The 14,812-nt window shown below is 35.4% G+C and overlaps 1 protein-coding gene across 8 annotated transcripts in view; it reads left to right on the forward strand.

Annotated features, from left to right (window-relative positions):
• Positions 1 to 14,812, forward strand: part of LOC127833572 (peripheral plasma membrane protein CASK-like) — a 184,186-nt gene that overhangs the window by 159,553 nt on the left and 9,821 nt on the right. For 5 of the 8 annotated variants that reach the window (XM_052358900.1, XM_052358899.1, XM_052358901.1 and 2 more), the window contains 9 exons: positions 650 to 841; positions 1,077 to 1,241; positions 2,146 to 2,235; positions 3,118 to 3,183; positions 7,272 to 7,370; positions 8,052 to 8,199; positions 8,865 to 9,005; positions 9,761 to 9,841; positions 11,254 to 11,456. In XM_052358900.1, coding sequence (XP_052214860.1) covers positions 650 to 841; positions 1,077 to 1,241; positions 2,146 to 2,235; positions 3,118 to 3,183; positions 7,272 to 7,370; positions 8,052 to 8,199; positions 8,865 to 9,005; positions 9,761 to 9,841; positions 11,254 to 11,456 — 1,185 coding nt within the window. Of the gene's footprint in view, positions 1 to 649; positions 842 to 1,076; positions 1,242 to 2,145; positions 2,236 to 3,117; positions 3,184 to 7,271; positions 7,371 to 8,051; positions 8,200 to 8,864; positions 9,006 to 9,760; positions 9,842 to 11,253; positions 11,457 to 14,510; positions 14,755 to 14,812 lie in introns of those variants that run through there. The other 3 variants (XM_052358906.1, XM_052358907.1, XM_052358905.1) reach the window with 3 other exon arrangements.

Below are 14,812 nucleotides of genomic sequence, written 5' to 3' on the forward strand. Positions count from 1 at the left end.
GGTTTCATTCCTACATATCAGGACTCCAAATCGTTTTGAAGTCTTGATACACTGTAATAATTCAAACATTTTAATTGAACTATAATTATATCTCTTGGCTTTATTCCATGATGAACTCTGAATGTCTAGCTCAACTACAATCACTTCAACTAATACCACTTAAACTTATACCTCTTCAACTAATAACTCTTCAACTAATAACTCTTCAACTAATACCTCTTCAACTAATAACTCTTCAATTAATACCTCTTCAATTAATAACTCTTCAACAAATACCTCTTCAACTAATACGTCTTTAACTAATTAATACCTCTTCAACTAATACCTCTTTAACTTATACCACTTCACCTCATACCACCCCTACTGATACCATTTCTCCCTCATTCTGTTGCATATCATAAGATATACTGTAGATTTTACACTGGTAATCATGCTCAATGGAACTCTTCCTCCAGACCTAGACTACATTACACTATATCTAGGCTACATTCCACAATATCTAGGTTCAATCAACAATGCCTAGGCTTAATTCCACTACATCTCTCTTCTGTAAAATGCAACTCCTCCATACCTGGGCTACATTCTACTATATGAAGGTTACAATCCAAAAATACCTAAGCTTCATTCCACACTACCTCTCTCCCGACAGGCCTTGCTGCAAGCCCACGATGTCGTGGCCCACGAGGTGTACGGAGAGGAAGCTGTGAGAGTGACACCTACGACGACACAGCCCTTCCTCAACGGCACTGCCGACCCTGAGTCACCTGACATGTCAGACACGGACACAACTGTGACACGTGTGCGGCTTGTGCAGTTCCAGAAAACAACAGATGAGCCAATGGTATCTTTATAACTTAGAACAAATTAAGTAAAATCTTAAGAAGGGGTGGAGAATGCACCGAGCCCCTTATTAGCCATGATTATTGACTTCATATGTTCTAATGTACTTAGAATGTAATGTACACTGTGATTGGTTGATAAAAAGCAGCTACCTGTTGGGTTTTATGGGGGAGTTTCATATAATATATGAAAGAATTTCAAAGATAGTGCAGTATCGGTTTCATCTACTTTCACAGGGCATCACTCTGAAGCTGAATGACGATGGTCGGTGCCTGGTTGCGCGGATCATGCATGGAGGGATGATCCACCGACAGGGCACGCTGCACGTGGGAGATGAGATAAGGGAGATCAACGGGGTCAGCGTCATCGACCAGACCGTGGACAACCTCCAGAAAATGCTGGTATTGTACTTATATGAATTCTCTGAGTGATTATAGGCATCAAAAGTAGCCTTATGATGTTTATGGCAGCATTGGAGACAACTCAGAATTTCTTCAGCCATTTAACAAGTTGCAATATATTAATATCACTAATTGATTATTGTCTCCTTCTTTGGTTGGAAAATAGATTTGAGCCAAGCTCTGGGAATATGGGGCTTAATGCATGTGCTTTAAGTGTTGTCCCAGATTAGCCTGTGCAATCTGCAATGGCTAATCAGGGGCGACTCTTTCCCCTTAGACTGGAAAAAAGCATTACGCACATGCATTAAGCCCTGTATCCCCAAAGCATGGCTGATTTTTAGCGAGCGTCGTCCAACGTCTGCCGTCCGCGTCGTGCTAAAACCTTAACATTGGCCATAACTTTTAAAAATTGAAGATAGCACCTTGATATTTGGCATGCATGTGTATCTCATGAAGCTGCACATTTTGAGTGGTAAAATTTCAATGTGAACATCATCCTTCAAGGTCTAGGGTCGAAAAATCAAAGTTAAGGGAAGTAATAAGCTTTAAATGGACATAGTTATCTGACCTGCCCACATATATTTTTTTTTTAATAAATCAAAGCAGCGCAGAAGGCGGCATTGTGTTTCTGACAAACACATTGTGGTAAAAGGTAAAGGTCATCCTTTACGGTCTACGGTAAAAAATACAAATTTAAGGGAAGTAATAAGCTTTTAAAAGGGAGATAATTATTCAATATTGAACATAGCCACTTTATATATTTGGCATGCATGTGTATCTCATGGAACTGCACATTTCTTTATGATTTAATTAAGGGACATACATGTTATCGCATGTACTGAAACTTCATTTATCAGTTGAGTTTTTGTTGGTTCAAGCTAGTGACAATCATTCTCCATTGCAGAAAGTGCAGGGCACAGTAAGCTTCAAGGTGATACCCAGTCAGAGAGGGCTGATCTTCCGAGAACGATACGAAAACAACAACCACAAGGAGGTCAGTGCAAGCGTAATTTACCGTTGAAATATTTATCAGGGATGTAAACTAACATTTTGATCAGAGTTTTTCATTCAGTATTTCTAGATTACGGTGGTTTCACCTTGCAGTAAAGTTTTGATTGTTATACATGTGTGTGTATTTCGAAGTTTATGAGGTCCTTTCCAAGCCATAGGCTACATTATTTGTGGACCCAAAGTGTGCCCCAGCACCCCTACCTAATTAACTTACAAGACTCACGAATGTTGGGACCGATTTTGAATTATAGCTGCAATATCCAGCTTTTTTGTTATGCCCTTGGATCAAATGATTGGGGTATATTTTCTTGGCCTGTCTGTCTGTCCTTCTGTTTTTCATTCTGTCCCAAAACTTTAACCTAAAACTTTAACCTTGGTTAAAGTTTTGCGATAACTTTTGCATTATTGAAGATAGCAACTTGATACTTGGCATGCATGTGTATCTTATGGAGCTGCACATTTTGAGTGGTGAAAGGTCAAGGTCATCCTTCAAGGTCAAAGGTAAAATATATGGCTTCAAAGCGGCGTAATAGGGGGCATTGTCTTTCTGACAAACACATCTCTGTTCTTACAGATTTTTTTTCAGATTGTTATACATCCTCTTGTCAATGAAAATTGGTTTTATATCTAGCCTGAATCACATCAATGGGCCGTGCTCTGTGAAAAGGGGGTTTAATGCATGTGCATAAAGTGTCGTCCCAGATTAGCCTGTGAAGTCAGCACAGGCTAATCAGGAAAGACACTTTCCACTTTTTTGGTATTTTACTTTTGTCTAAAGATAGTCTCTTCTTCACTGCACAGGCAAATCTAGAACGACACTTTACACACATGCATTATTATTATTATGTATGACTCTTTGCAACAGACTTCCCTAGGGGCTGGGGCCAATGTGGAAGGCCAAAGCTCACTGGGTTTTCGCCCGCACATTGAGGTATTGGTAAATACATTCACCCTTCAGAACTAACCATTGCATTCCAAAAAACTTCTGTTATTTACTTATTCATTTTGTTATCCGCCCAGAATGATAGTTGAGTTTGGATCTGCATTTTATTGATTTTCGATCTGTTCAACCTTGGACAACACTGTTTTATTTTTGGTTGGTTGGATATGCTACATCAACTTTTACCATATATTTTCAGAAATTATGTTTATTTGACACTTAATTATATGTTCTGTAAATGGTTTACAAGTACATCTACCTACATGTTTTTGGCCTTAAAACTGTTATATTTTAAACTTGTTAAATATATTGTAAGTTTTGGCAGATATTGGGTTATACCTTCCATTTTACATTTTTTTCAGAGTTGGTAATACAGTACAGCCAAAGCGGAACAAACGTATTTCGCGATCCGCGGCGGCAAGGCGAAACGAGTCGATGCCGCGTCAGTCGTTGAAGCCGCGTCAGTATGCGGCGGCAAGTCGCATTTCGCCGCGAAACTTCGCATCTGTCCGCCGAGGCATTCCGCGATTCGCGACATGATGCCGAGTCGATGCGCATCATGAAATAAAAAATCTGTTTCAAAATAAGTTACATGTAGTTAACAAATTTTTAAAGAACAATTATAATAATAATTAAAATCATAATATATTTATTGTGCGCGGATTGTATTAGCATATACATGTAAGCATAGTTAATGTGTCTGGCCAATTAAGTTTGTTTCCCGCCCGTAGTGTATGTATTTCACACATAAACAAGGTCACGTAATTATGTTTTCGCACATACAAGTGGTCAAAGCTCCAGCATATGCTGGATTTATAAATTAATTGCATGTTGATTCTGCTATTATATTTTAGCTGAGAAAATTAGCAGTTTGAAGCCACATCAATAATCAAGACGGTGACGACGTATTTGTTGTTTTGTTAATTATCAGCTTATTATAACTATTGTTTGAATATGCGTATATAAATACGTTTTATTTTGTTCATATTATACAGTTAATATCGCTACTAATTACCCGATAATCCCGTATATTCCAGTTTTCAAGCAAATGCTAGTAAATATTTACGATACACAAACATTCTCGATATTTCCTTAAGTATCAAATACATTTTGGCATTTGTTACCATTAATAGAGATGATGAAATAATGTCTAATCGGGGCGGTTTTTTTCCACTGAACACGCGATTTACGCCTGACGTGATGTTCATGTATTTATACAACACAAAATACACCCAAATTTTCGCGCGCATTTTATGAAACAAAGGATATTTTAGCACAGTTTATTTGACGCTTGAATTTGCCAAAGGACGCGTTAGCATTAAAATTTGGAAGTGTGTTTCGGATTACAAATTTAATAATGATAATCGAACGAAATATAAACAGCTGCGCGTAATTAATTCTACTCTACACATACATGTATGTACATGTAGGTGGATATCTTTTCACTCGATCCGCCGCGTACGTATGCGGCGGATTTACTCCGCGAAAGTACGCGAGGTTAATACAGACTCGGCGTCGTTGCGCGGATCGATGCCGAGTGCCACGGCGATACGCCGCGTGAACACACGATTCGGACGCCGCGGACTAATAATCTGGCCGTGGCGTAGCCGCGGATTATGTTTGTGCCGCTTTGGCTGTACTGTATAGTATGCATAAACATGTATTCAGTTTGCTGACAAAATTAGTTATATTTGGTGAATTGTCTGCCCCTTGAGCTATTATGTTTGCCTGAACTTATTGCTATTTAGATAATTTTTAGTTTTCAACAGTTGCTGCATGTTTTAAGCATGAAGGCAGTTTTCATTTTGTTATAGTTGTTTTGTTTGGAGATTTTTTATACATTTTATAAATCATTTCTTACATAATGTTTTAAATATGTAGTCATGAAATATTAATGTTATTACCAATCATATATTGTATGGTATTAATCCACTCACATTCACTTATGTATACATATTATAAATCATATGTTAAATAGCACTGAAAAACGAAAAAAAACAACACATTACATACAGTGGCTTGAATCTATATAAATGTTGCTTCGCAAAATAGTCAGCGATATTATCATCTACAATATGCTATATGATTGTATGATATAAAAGCACTGCAAAATAGCAAAAAAAGGCCTTATATGTTGTTTGGAAACGTCTATACAGATTAATCTTTCTCCTCAAAGAGTCATCTATGTTTTGCTTTTATGCCCTGGCATCTTAATGCAAAAGAGATAGACTAGGCAGTGTCTGTCTGTTGTTACATTGAGGTATAATTGTTTTAAGTGTTCTTCAAGCATCAACACCACTTGCTGAAAATCTTAGATAATTGAATATTTGTTGCTTAATGATGGTAAACTATTAACCCATGACTTTCTAATTTCATGCTTATTATTTCTAATTTTGACTAATTTCTTAACTGGATGTCAATATTTCATCCAGCTGCAATACTTTTAGACACAGCACTTAGGTACCTGCACAGTTATTGCTTGTGATTGATTCAATGATTGTTTTGTTTCAAAGATTGCTTATGATTTGTTATATTTTTTATCTGGCAGCAAAACTATTTGACACAACACTTGGGTACTGACACAGATGTTGCCGATGATTGTTTATATGATTGTTTATGATTGCTTAAGATTGTTTTAATGCTTTTTCAAACAGCATACACTAGGGTAATTGCACAGTTGATCCTGATGATTATTTTTCTATCCATATTATCACTCAGCTGCACTTTGATCTTTATTAACCCTTAAAGCGCTGGAGCTGAATTTTAAAGGCCTTTGCAAACAGTTTGGATCCAGATGAGACGCCACAGAACATGGCGTCTCATCTGGATCCAAACTGTTTGCTATTCTGATAGTATTCTTTAAAAAAAAATCGAAGAAAATGCTAATTTTAGAAATTCAACAGACGACATTTTAGCAGACGACAAATTTCCCAGCATGCAAAGGGTTAATAGGACTTAGAATATTCAAATGGGCTATTTAGTAGATCTTACTGCTTGGTCTATAAAGAACACTGTTTCACACAACACTTGCCATACTTCAATTGTTGTTACTTATTACCATTCCTAATAGACATATATCGCCCAGCCCCTCTCTGACCTTGACCTTGCCTAAGAAATGGGTCATTAAGCATCACCATCGGGCATATGTGTTAGTCAAACAAGGATTCTTCTTTTATTACTTATTCTAGAGAGTAATTTCATTTTTACTGAGAGTTGCATATGTCATTCATAATTATATTAGCAAATCACTTATTTGACAACTTTAGCCCCATGACTAGATTTAGAGTGCCTATAATGTCATTATGCCCCCACAAAAGAAGTTTAGGGGGGTATATAGGAGTGAACTTGTCTGTCAGTCGGTCCGTATTAAGTGTCTGCTCTCTAATTCAAGTTGCTTTCATCGGATCTTCACCAAACTTGGTCAGATGTTGTATCTAGATGATGTCTAGGTCAAGTTCAAATATGGGTCATGCCGGGTCAAAAACTAGGTCACAGGGTCACTTAGTGCGTCTTAAACATTGAGCATGTTGTCCGCTCTCTAATTCAAGTAGTTTTCATTTGGTCAGAAGTTGTATCTAGATGATGTCTAGGTCATGTTCGAACATGGGTCATGGCAGGTAAAAAAAAAATAGGTCACGGGTCACGCTTAGTGCGTTTTAAGCATTGAGCATGATGTCGGCTGTTTTTTGTGAAGATAACATGCAAAATATTCTGTGTCAATGCGGCATGTGGGGGTATTCGTCACGTCTGTGACAAAGCTCTAGTTTCTTAAGTTGTACAACATTTGATGTTTATGTGGATTAAAAGGTGCTTCCTACTTTCAGAGTCACATTGATTTTTCTATGAGGAATGGTTCAGAATACATAAGATATTATCAGTTTTGTTATTTCTTCTGGGCTTTCCACTCTTGTAAATCCTCTTTCTTGATCTGACTATTGTTCTTAATTGTAAAAGAAATGCACAAAGCAAAACACACTGTAACATCTTCTATTTTTGCCAGTTTTCACATGTACATATCAAGAAAGTGTCACATTTAAAGTTGTATCCCATTTAAGCTAAATTTTACTGCTTTTTTTCAGATATTTGTTCGAGCCCTGTTTGACTACGTTCCATCCGATGATGATCTCATTCCATGCTCGCAGGCTGGTGTTCCATTTGCAGTTGGAGACATCCTCAGGGTAGGGCACCTTTTATCTGATGAGTTACTTTGCATGATTCTATGCTTTTTGTCTCAAAGTTACATGTCAGACTAAAATATGCCACATTTGTGAACAGTCACACAATTTACCCAATCGATTATACATTGCTTAAAAAATAAGTTTGTTCACAGTAAGAAAACTGACTTAATCAAGTATAAATGAGCTGTAGGCAATTCTATGGAGAGTTAAGTCCCTTGACATGTATGTCTGTAAGCTATTCAACTGAGAGTAACTTCTCTTGGCATTTTTTTCTCATTTACATACTATTGAGAGTTACTCCCTCCCCAAAACTTATAAATGTATACAATTTTACCCATAGTTATTTCCCCAGACATGTGTTTCTATTAGCAATTCTTTCAAGAGTTATTTCCTCTGAAATGTGTGTCTATAACGAATTCTAACAAGAGTTTTTTCCCCTGACATTTGTGTCTACAAGCAATTCTTGCAAGAGTTATTTTCCCTTGACATGTGTTGTTATAAGCCATTCTTCTAAGGGTTGTTTTCCCTAACAATTGTGTCTATAATCTATACTTCCAAGACTTACTTCCCCTGATAAAAGAGTTATTTCCCCTGACGTATGTGTCTATAAGCAACTTTTCCAAGAGTTTTTTCCCTTGACATATGTTTCTATAAGCAATTACAAGTTGCTCCCCCTTACAGGTGATCAGCAAGGAGGACAACAACTGGTGGCAGGCACGCCGTATTGACGTCCCGACCATCGAGCCTGCGGGCCTCATCCCCTCGCCTGAGCTGCAGGAGTGCAGGGCCATGACCTTGGCCAAGGAGAGGGCCCGCCAGGAACATACAGGTAGGGGCTCTCAGGGCCCAAAATCTGTTATTTTTATGGCGGAACTGGGCCAGCAGGATCAGTTGATAAGAGTGTCGGACTACAAATTCATGGATTCAAGGATCACTGTTCGGGGATGTTTAGGGATTTGTCATGAAATTATATCTATGGTAATTCTTCTCATACTCCCATGACTCCTGATTCAAATAGGGCACTTGTCAGTAACTGGTATATCAAACTTGTACCAAGGAAAAGTGGGAGAAGATTGGTCTGAAAAATATTGTTGAAAAATTGTTGAAAACAGAATAAATAAAAGATAAAGAAAAATAGAAAAAAGGCCTCTTTTTTTAACCTTTTTGATAACCGTAAGAAATTCTCCCTGATGTTAACATAAAAAACACAGCTAACAATCAATCTTGATGTTGTATAGTAGGATTATTGTAAGAGGAACGTAAAGCCAAAGCAACCAATACAATTGGCATAGTTTATTACAAGAAAACTATTATGATATTATTTAGAAATTATGTTTCAAATAGAAAATGATGCAAATTATCCCTCATTCGATAGTGTGGAACCCCTGACGACAGAGAAACATAGAATGTAAAAAGTAAAATAAATAGAAAATATTTGAAAAATTTCATGCAATAATAATGCACGTTAACATTTGTTTTAACTATTTATTGCAGTGCATTGTTCATGGTTTGGAAAAAAGAAGAAAGACAAGTACCTTGCCAAACACAACGCTGTGTACGACCAATTAGAGGTGAACACGTATGAGGAGGTTGTACGATTGCCAGCGTTTGTTCGTCGAACATTAGTCCTTCTAGGTAAGATATTTACAAGCCTTTTATTACCAAATAATTGGTTGTTCAAGACCAAATAAATAATGGCCTTTGTTTGGAAAACATTGGTCTTTAAAGGTCAGTAAATAAAAGGTGTCTCTTCATAAAAAGTTCATAAAATGTGTATTTCTGCTTTTGAAAGAAACACTTTACCATAAAATAAGTATGCTAAAGGCATTTTAAGTCTGTTTAAATTATATTTATAAGTGCATTTAAAATGTTGAGAAAAAAGTATAGAAGTGTATTAAAGATGTATTAAATGTGCATTAAATATAGTTGCAATAACTCTGCTTTAAACGTGCATTAAATACACTGTTTTTCGAGTAGGGAAGTAATACGTCTTTGCATTGTTAGTTTTATGCAGTCTACAGTTATTAAAAAATTATGGCTTACGTTAGTTGTTTTATAACACATTGAAAAAGACTTGAATAAAGGTGGGCAAATGGTTACTTTTAGATATTTGGTTTAGAATTGTCATACTACAGAAAAACAGTGTGCAGTGTCTACATGTGAATGAACAATCCTGTTTAAGATAATCATGATAAGTCATTCTGTAAGAAAAACATTATAATTTAACTGTGCAGTTTACTGTGAAATCCTTTCAGTCAGTCAACAACTAACAATCAGCAAGCATTAGCAGTTGCTTAAGTTTGTGTTAAACGTAAAAAAAAGTTTTCGGGGGGGGGGGGGGGGGGTATTGGTTCTTTCTTTTTGGTAGTTTTATGCTGTACGTGTTGCAGGTGCCCACGGTGTTGGAAGGCGACACATCAAGAACACACTTATCACCACCCATCCGGAGAGATATGCCTACCCCACCCCTTGTGAGATATTTTGTCAATTGTTCATGATTCAGGCTAACAGATATCAAGCTTGAAATAAGTGTTGAACCTGCATCTTAATCTAAGCTTTTTAACCAAACTATTTCTTTCATCAATAGAAAATCAAATGATAGAATGTCCATATATTTTTTATGCCTCCGGTAGGGTGGCATTATAGCAGTTGAACTGTCCGTCAGTCAGAATGTCAGTATGTGTGTATGTCAGTCTGTTCGTCAGTCTGAAAAAAAAACTTTAATGTTAGCCATAACTTTTGCATTATTGAAGATAGAAATTTGTTATTTGGCATGCGTGTGTGCCTCATGGAGCTGAACATTTTGAGTGGTGAAAGGTGAAGGTGAAGGTCATCCTTTAAGGTCAAATGTCAAATATATGGCGTCTGTCGGTCCAAAAACTATAACATTGGCCATAACTTTTTCAATATTGAAGCTAGCAATTTGGCATGCATATGCATCTCACGGAGCTGCACATTTTGAGGGGTGAAAGATTAAGGTCAAGGTCATCCTTCAAGGTCAAAGGTCAAAAATATATAAAAAAAATCCAAGCGGTGTTCTCATGAAGCTGCACATTTTGAGTGGTGGAAGTTCAAGGTCAAGGTCATCCTTCAAGGTCAAGGTCATCCTTCAAGGTCAAAGGTAAAAATCAAAATCAAATCAAAGCGGCGTTATCATGAAGCTGCACATTTTGAGTGGTGGAAGTTCAAGGTCATCCTTCAAGGTCTAAGGTAAAAAAAAAAAAAAATTAATTTTAAAGCGGCGCAATAGGGGGCATTGTGTTTCTGAGGAACTCATCTCTTGTTCCAAAGATTATTATATGATCATACTGGTAACAGTGTAATCTCGTATATATTATATTCAAAGTTTTTATCTATGCAAAAGAGAAATTTTTATCATTTTTGGACAAATGATCAACTGGTTTTGTTTTGTATAAGCAAAAAATCAGTTTTGTGATTTCTTATGATTATACTTCATTAGCAATATTTGGTTTAGGTACCCTTAGTGTTTGATTTCATACAGTTATGAAATGTTATCTTCACTCTGGTAATACAGGGTTTAATTAATGTGTGAAAAGTGTCATTCTAGATCAACCTGTGCAGTCCGCACATTATAATCAGAAAAGACCCTTATGTGATTATGGTATTTTTCGTTGAAAGGAAGTCTCTACAAAGCAAAAAATCCAGTTTAGGCCAAAAGTTTTGTCCCTGATTAGCCCATGTGGTCTGCACAGACTTATCTCAGATGACACTTTACGCCCCATTTTCCATGAACACGGCTCATTTGTATTGCCAATCATGATATAATATTTTATCATTTTTATCTGGTTTACTACTTTTTTAATGTATAAAAACTAAAAATGTTTTTAATAGTGAAATATAACATTAAGAAAATATCTTACAGATACAACCCGTCCGCCAAAACCTGCCGAAGAGGACGGGAAAAAATATTACTTTGTAACACATGAGAAAATGATGAACGACATAGCTGCAAACAAGTACCTTGAATACGGCACACATGAGGATGCAATGTACGGAACCAAGTTAGAAACAATCAAACAAATACATGAGAGAAACCTCATGGCAATATTGGATGTTGAACCACAGGTAATTCTTGTGATGTGTAATCTTAAGACTTTTTGTGCAATCTAGTGATTTATAACCTGAACACTTTTTGTGCAATCAAGTGATTTATAACCTAAACACTTTTGCGGCAATCTAGGGGTTTGTTACCTGGAGGCTTATGAAGTAGTCTGTTTATAGAACAAAATAATTAAAAGGAAACAGTGAATTTAAAAAGCCAAATAACAGCAGCAATATATACCAGTATTATTTGTGATTATTTCATGACCAAACAGCTAAAGATATTACTAGAAAATAAAAATATTCATTAGAAGCAAATGTTTCAACACATGATTAATATATTTTGACTTCTTATGCTTCTTATGTAAATTGTTATCTTCTTAAAGCTTATAATCACAGGTTACCATTGATTGAATATATCCAAGATGCTTTATTCGGGATTTTCGTAACTTAGAAGTTGTCCCCCATTCGGGTAGGTATCACGAGTATCCCGGGTAAAAAGCGGTCTGTCTAAAATGCGTAGATGACTCATATCCGCAGATATGACCGAAAAGTGCGGATATGGACGAATATAAGCAATATCGACACTTTTTCTGCAATTTTTATTTCAATGTTTAATGAAAAATACACAATATGTATTGAATATGCAAGGTAAAAATATCTTATATTTTATTGTTACTATGTATTATAGTTTATTGGTACGTACAAATATGCACGTTATCTTTTTATTCAAATGAACACAGCATATCGTAGTGCTACATTTAAATGTTTCTAGAATGATTATAACTATTATAGTTGCGCTGTTATTGAAAAGCTATGCATGTCCCGGTAAAATTTTAGATTTTTCGTTAATATTTCAACAGTTCATATCCAATATCCCGATAAGTAAAAATAAGCAGCCTATAATTTTATGTTTAAGATTAATATTACAGCTGTTACATTCACTTATATAACATAATATTAAAGAAAAATCTAAAATTTTAGCGGGACATGCATTGCTTTTCAATAACATCGCAATTATAATGGTTATAATCATTCTTGAACATTAAAATGTAGCACTACGATATCCTTTGTTCATTTGAATAAATAAAATGACATGCATATTTGTACGTACTAAGAAACTATAATATATATAGGATATTTGCTGGATTCGGTGGATTATCCATATTAAAGTGATATTATGGGCATTTTTCACCGTTGAATTGAGCTAAAAAGAATTATCAGGTCAAACGATTTAGTTAAAATGTGGTTACTTACCAATTATCTGCAACTCATCTTGCTATCAGTTGTTTATAAAAATAAATATAATATTCAATATTTTACATAAAAGAAATACATTATCAAAATTTGACTAGATCTATTGTGTTTTATTTTACCCTTTTAATATCCTGTTAAACTTTTTCTGACAAAAATAAGATAAATACCTCATGTTAATCCAAATATGTCTTACATTTGGTGGCTGAATTCATAGGAATGGATGAAACTATAGGGGGAACGTATATTTTTGTTAAACCTTTGAACATGATGTGCACAGTTATGGATTATGTCTTCAAAACTTGATACCTGTCTGATACTTACGAATGGAAATGTAGGGCAGCGGTGACAGAGATATTTTCTGGAAGTAGCTGTCTTAATGTTTGCTGCTTTCTTTCATGTTTTGGTACTACTTTGCGCTGAAGTAAATTTTTCGTAGGAATTTTGTTTTGGTCAACAGAGTTTGGACAGATTCCAGCTCGAAAGTGGTCGGAACAGACGCGAATATACGCCGTTGGAAACCAATTTTTCCGGCTAATTGCTATCATCCAAGCTTTTCTTGTACATGAGTCTTTAGGCAATTTATGTAATGTTACTTTTTTTGAAAATTTACCGATTATACCGCTAAAATTATGGCATTTAACGATGGAACAGTAGTATTTCCCAATTGTTTTCCTTAACACCGGAAGTAGGTATACCTACCCGCACGAACGACAACTCTGTTAAGACGGAATTACGAAAATCGGGACACCTTGTTTAAGAAATTAACTAAAGCTGGGATAATGACGTCATTTTGTCAAAAAATGACGTCATTACACAGAAAAAAGTGAAAATTATCGATAATTTTCAATGTTAATGTTTCACTGTTTCATTCACTGATATTTCTCAATAAAGCACCTGAAAGCATAAAATAAATAGTAACAATCAAATATAAGATATTTTTACCTTGCATAAAGTTATTATAGCACTACAAATATAGATCCTTTATTGGATAAACCACATTTGTCGATTTTATCATATTCCCGCATTTATCATTTATTTTCAAATGAAAAGTGCCACTTGAAACAGTGACATTTCAGACAATATTTACTGCATTCATAACATTCAGTATATTTAAAATAAATTCAACAATTAAAATATGTATTCAAATAAAAATATAACCAGGGAAAAGTAACATCATTAATTACTTGTGGTCTGGCGATAAGCGGCCCAAAAATACTTTACTATTTTCTAAAGCATATTGTATATCTAAATACTAAAGTTTTGAGACGACATCAAGAATAATAATACATTTAGTATATTATATAAACATTATGTAAAATTATACAACAAAACATATGTGGTGTTGGCGTGGTTATATTGTTTGTGGTGTGTAACCCTAAAACAATCTTCTGGCACTTCGTCATGTTAGCGGATATGAATTTAGAGTTGGAAAAATGATAATGTCTATTAAATTGTTATATTTTGAGACAATACTAACATATTTAACACATATTGTGTATTTTTTTTATTAAACATTGAAATAAACATTGCAGATAAAGTGTCGATATTGCCTCTATTTGTCCATATCCGCACTTTTCGGTCATATCCGCGGATATGAGTCATATACGCATTTTAGACGGATCGCTTTTTACCCATGATACTCGTGATACCTACCCGAATGGGAGACAACTTCTTAGTTACGAAAAGACCGAATGCTCATGTACCTGGTTTGGACCAGATTTATTATTAATCATGTATTAGCTACAAATTTAGTAGGTTGTATCTTTCTGATTTTGAGCCATGTTTCTGTATGTCACTGTTAATAGCAAATAATTTTTTCAGGCTTTAAAAATCTTGCGGACGCGAGAGTTTTGCCCCTTTGTAGTTTTTATAGCAGCGCCAACTATACGACCTGCCCAGGAGGTAACATACATCAAGAATTGTCACATGTTTGTCCATCAGATTGATTTAATGATATATGTCACATGGGCCTGAATTAAATTAATGTGTATGTTTTTTATTGTTGCAGTTCTTTGCTTTAAGCAGGATGTGCATGATGTTGCATGGTGGCATGTTTTAGGATATGAGTTGCAATCTGAGAAAAAGGGGCTTTGAAGTGTCCAATACACTTAGCACTTATGTCC

Source organism: Dreissena polymorpha, chromosome 6, assembly GCF_020536995.1.
Source record: "Dreissena polymorpha isolate Duluth1 chromosome 6, UMN_Dpol_1.0, whole genome shotgun sequence".
Classification (NCBI taxonomy): Eukaryota; Metazoa; Mollusca; class Bivalvia; order Myida; family Dreissenidae; genus Dreissena; species Dreissena polymorpha.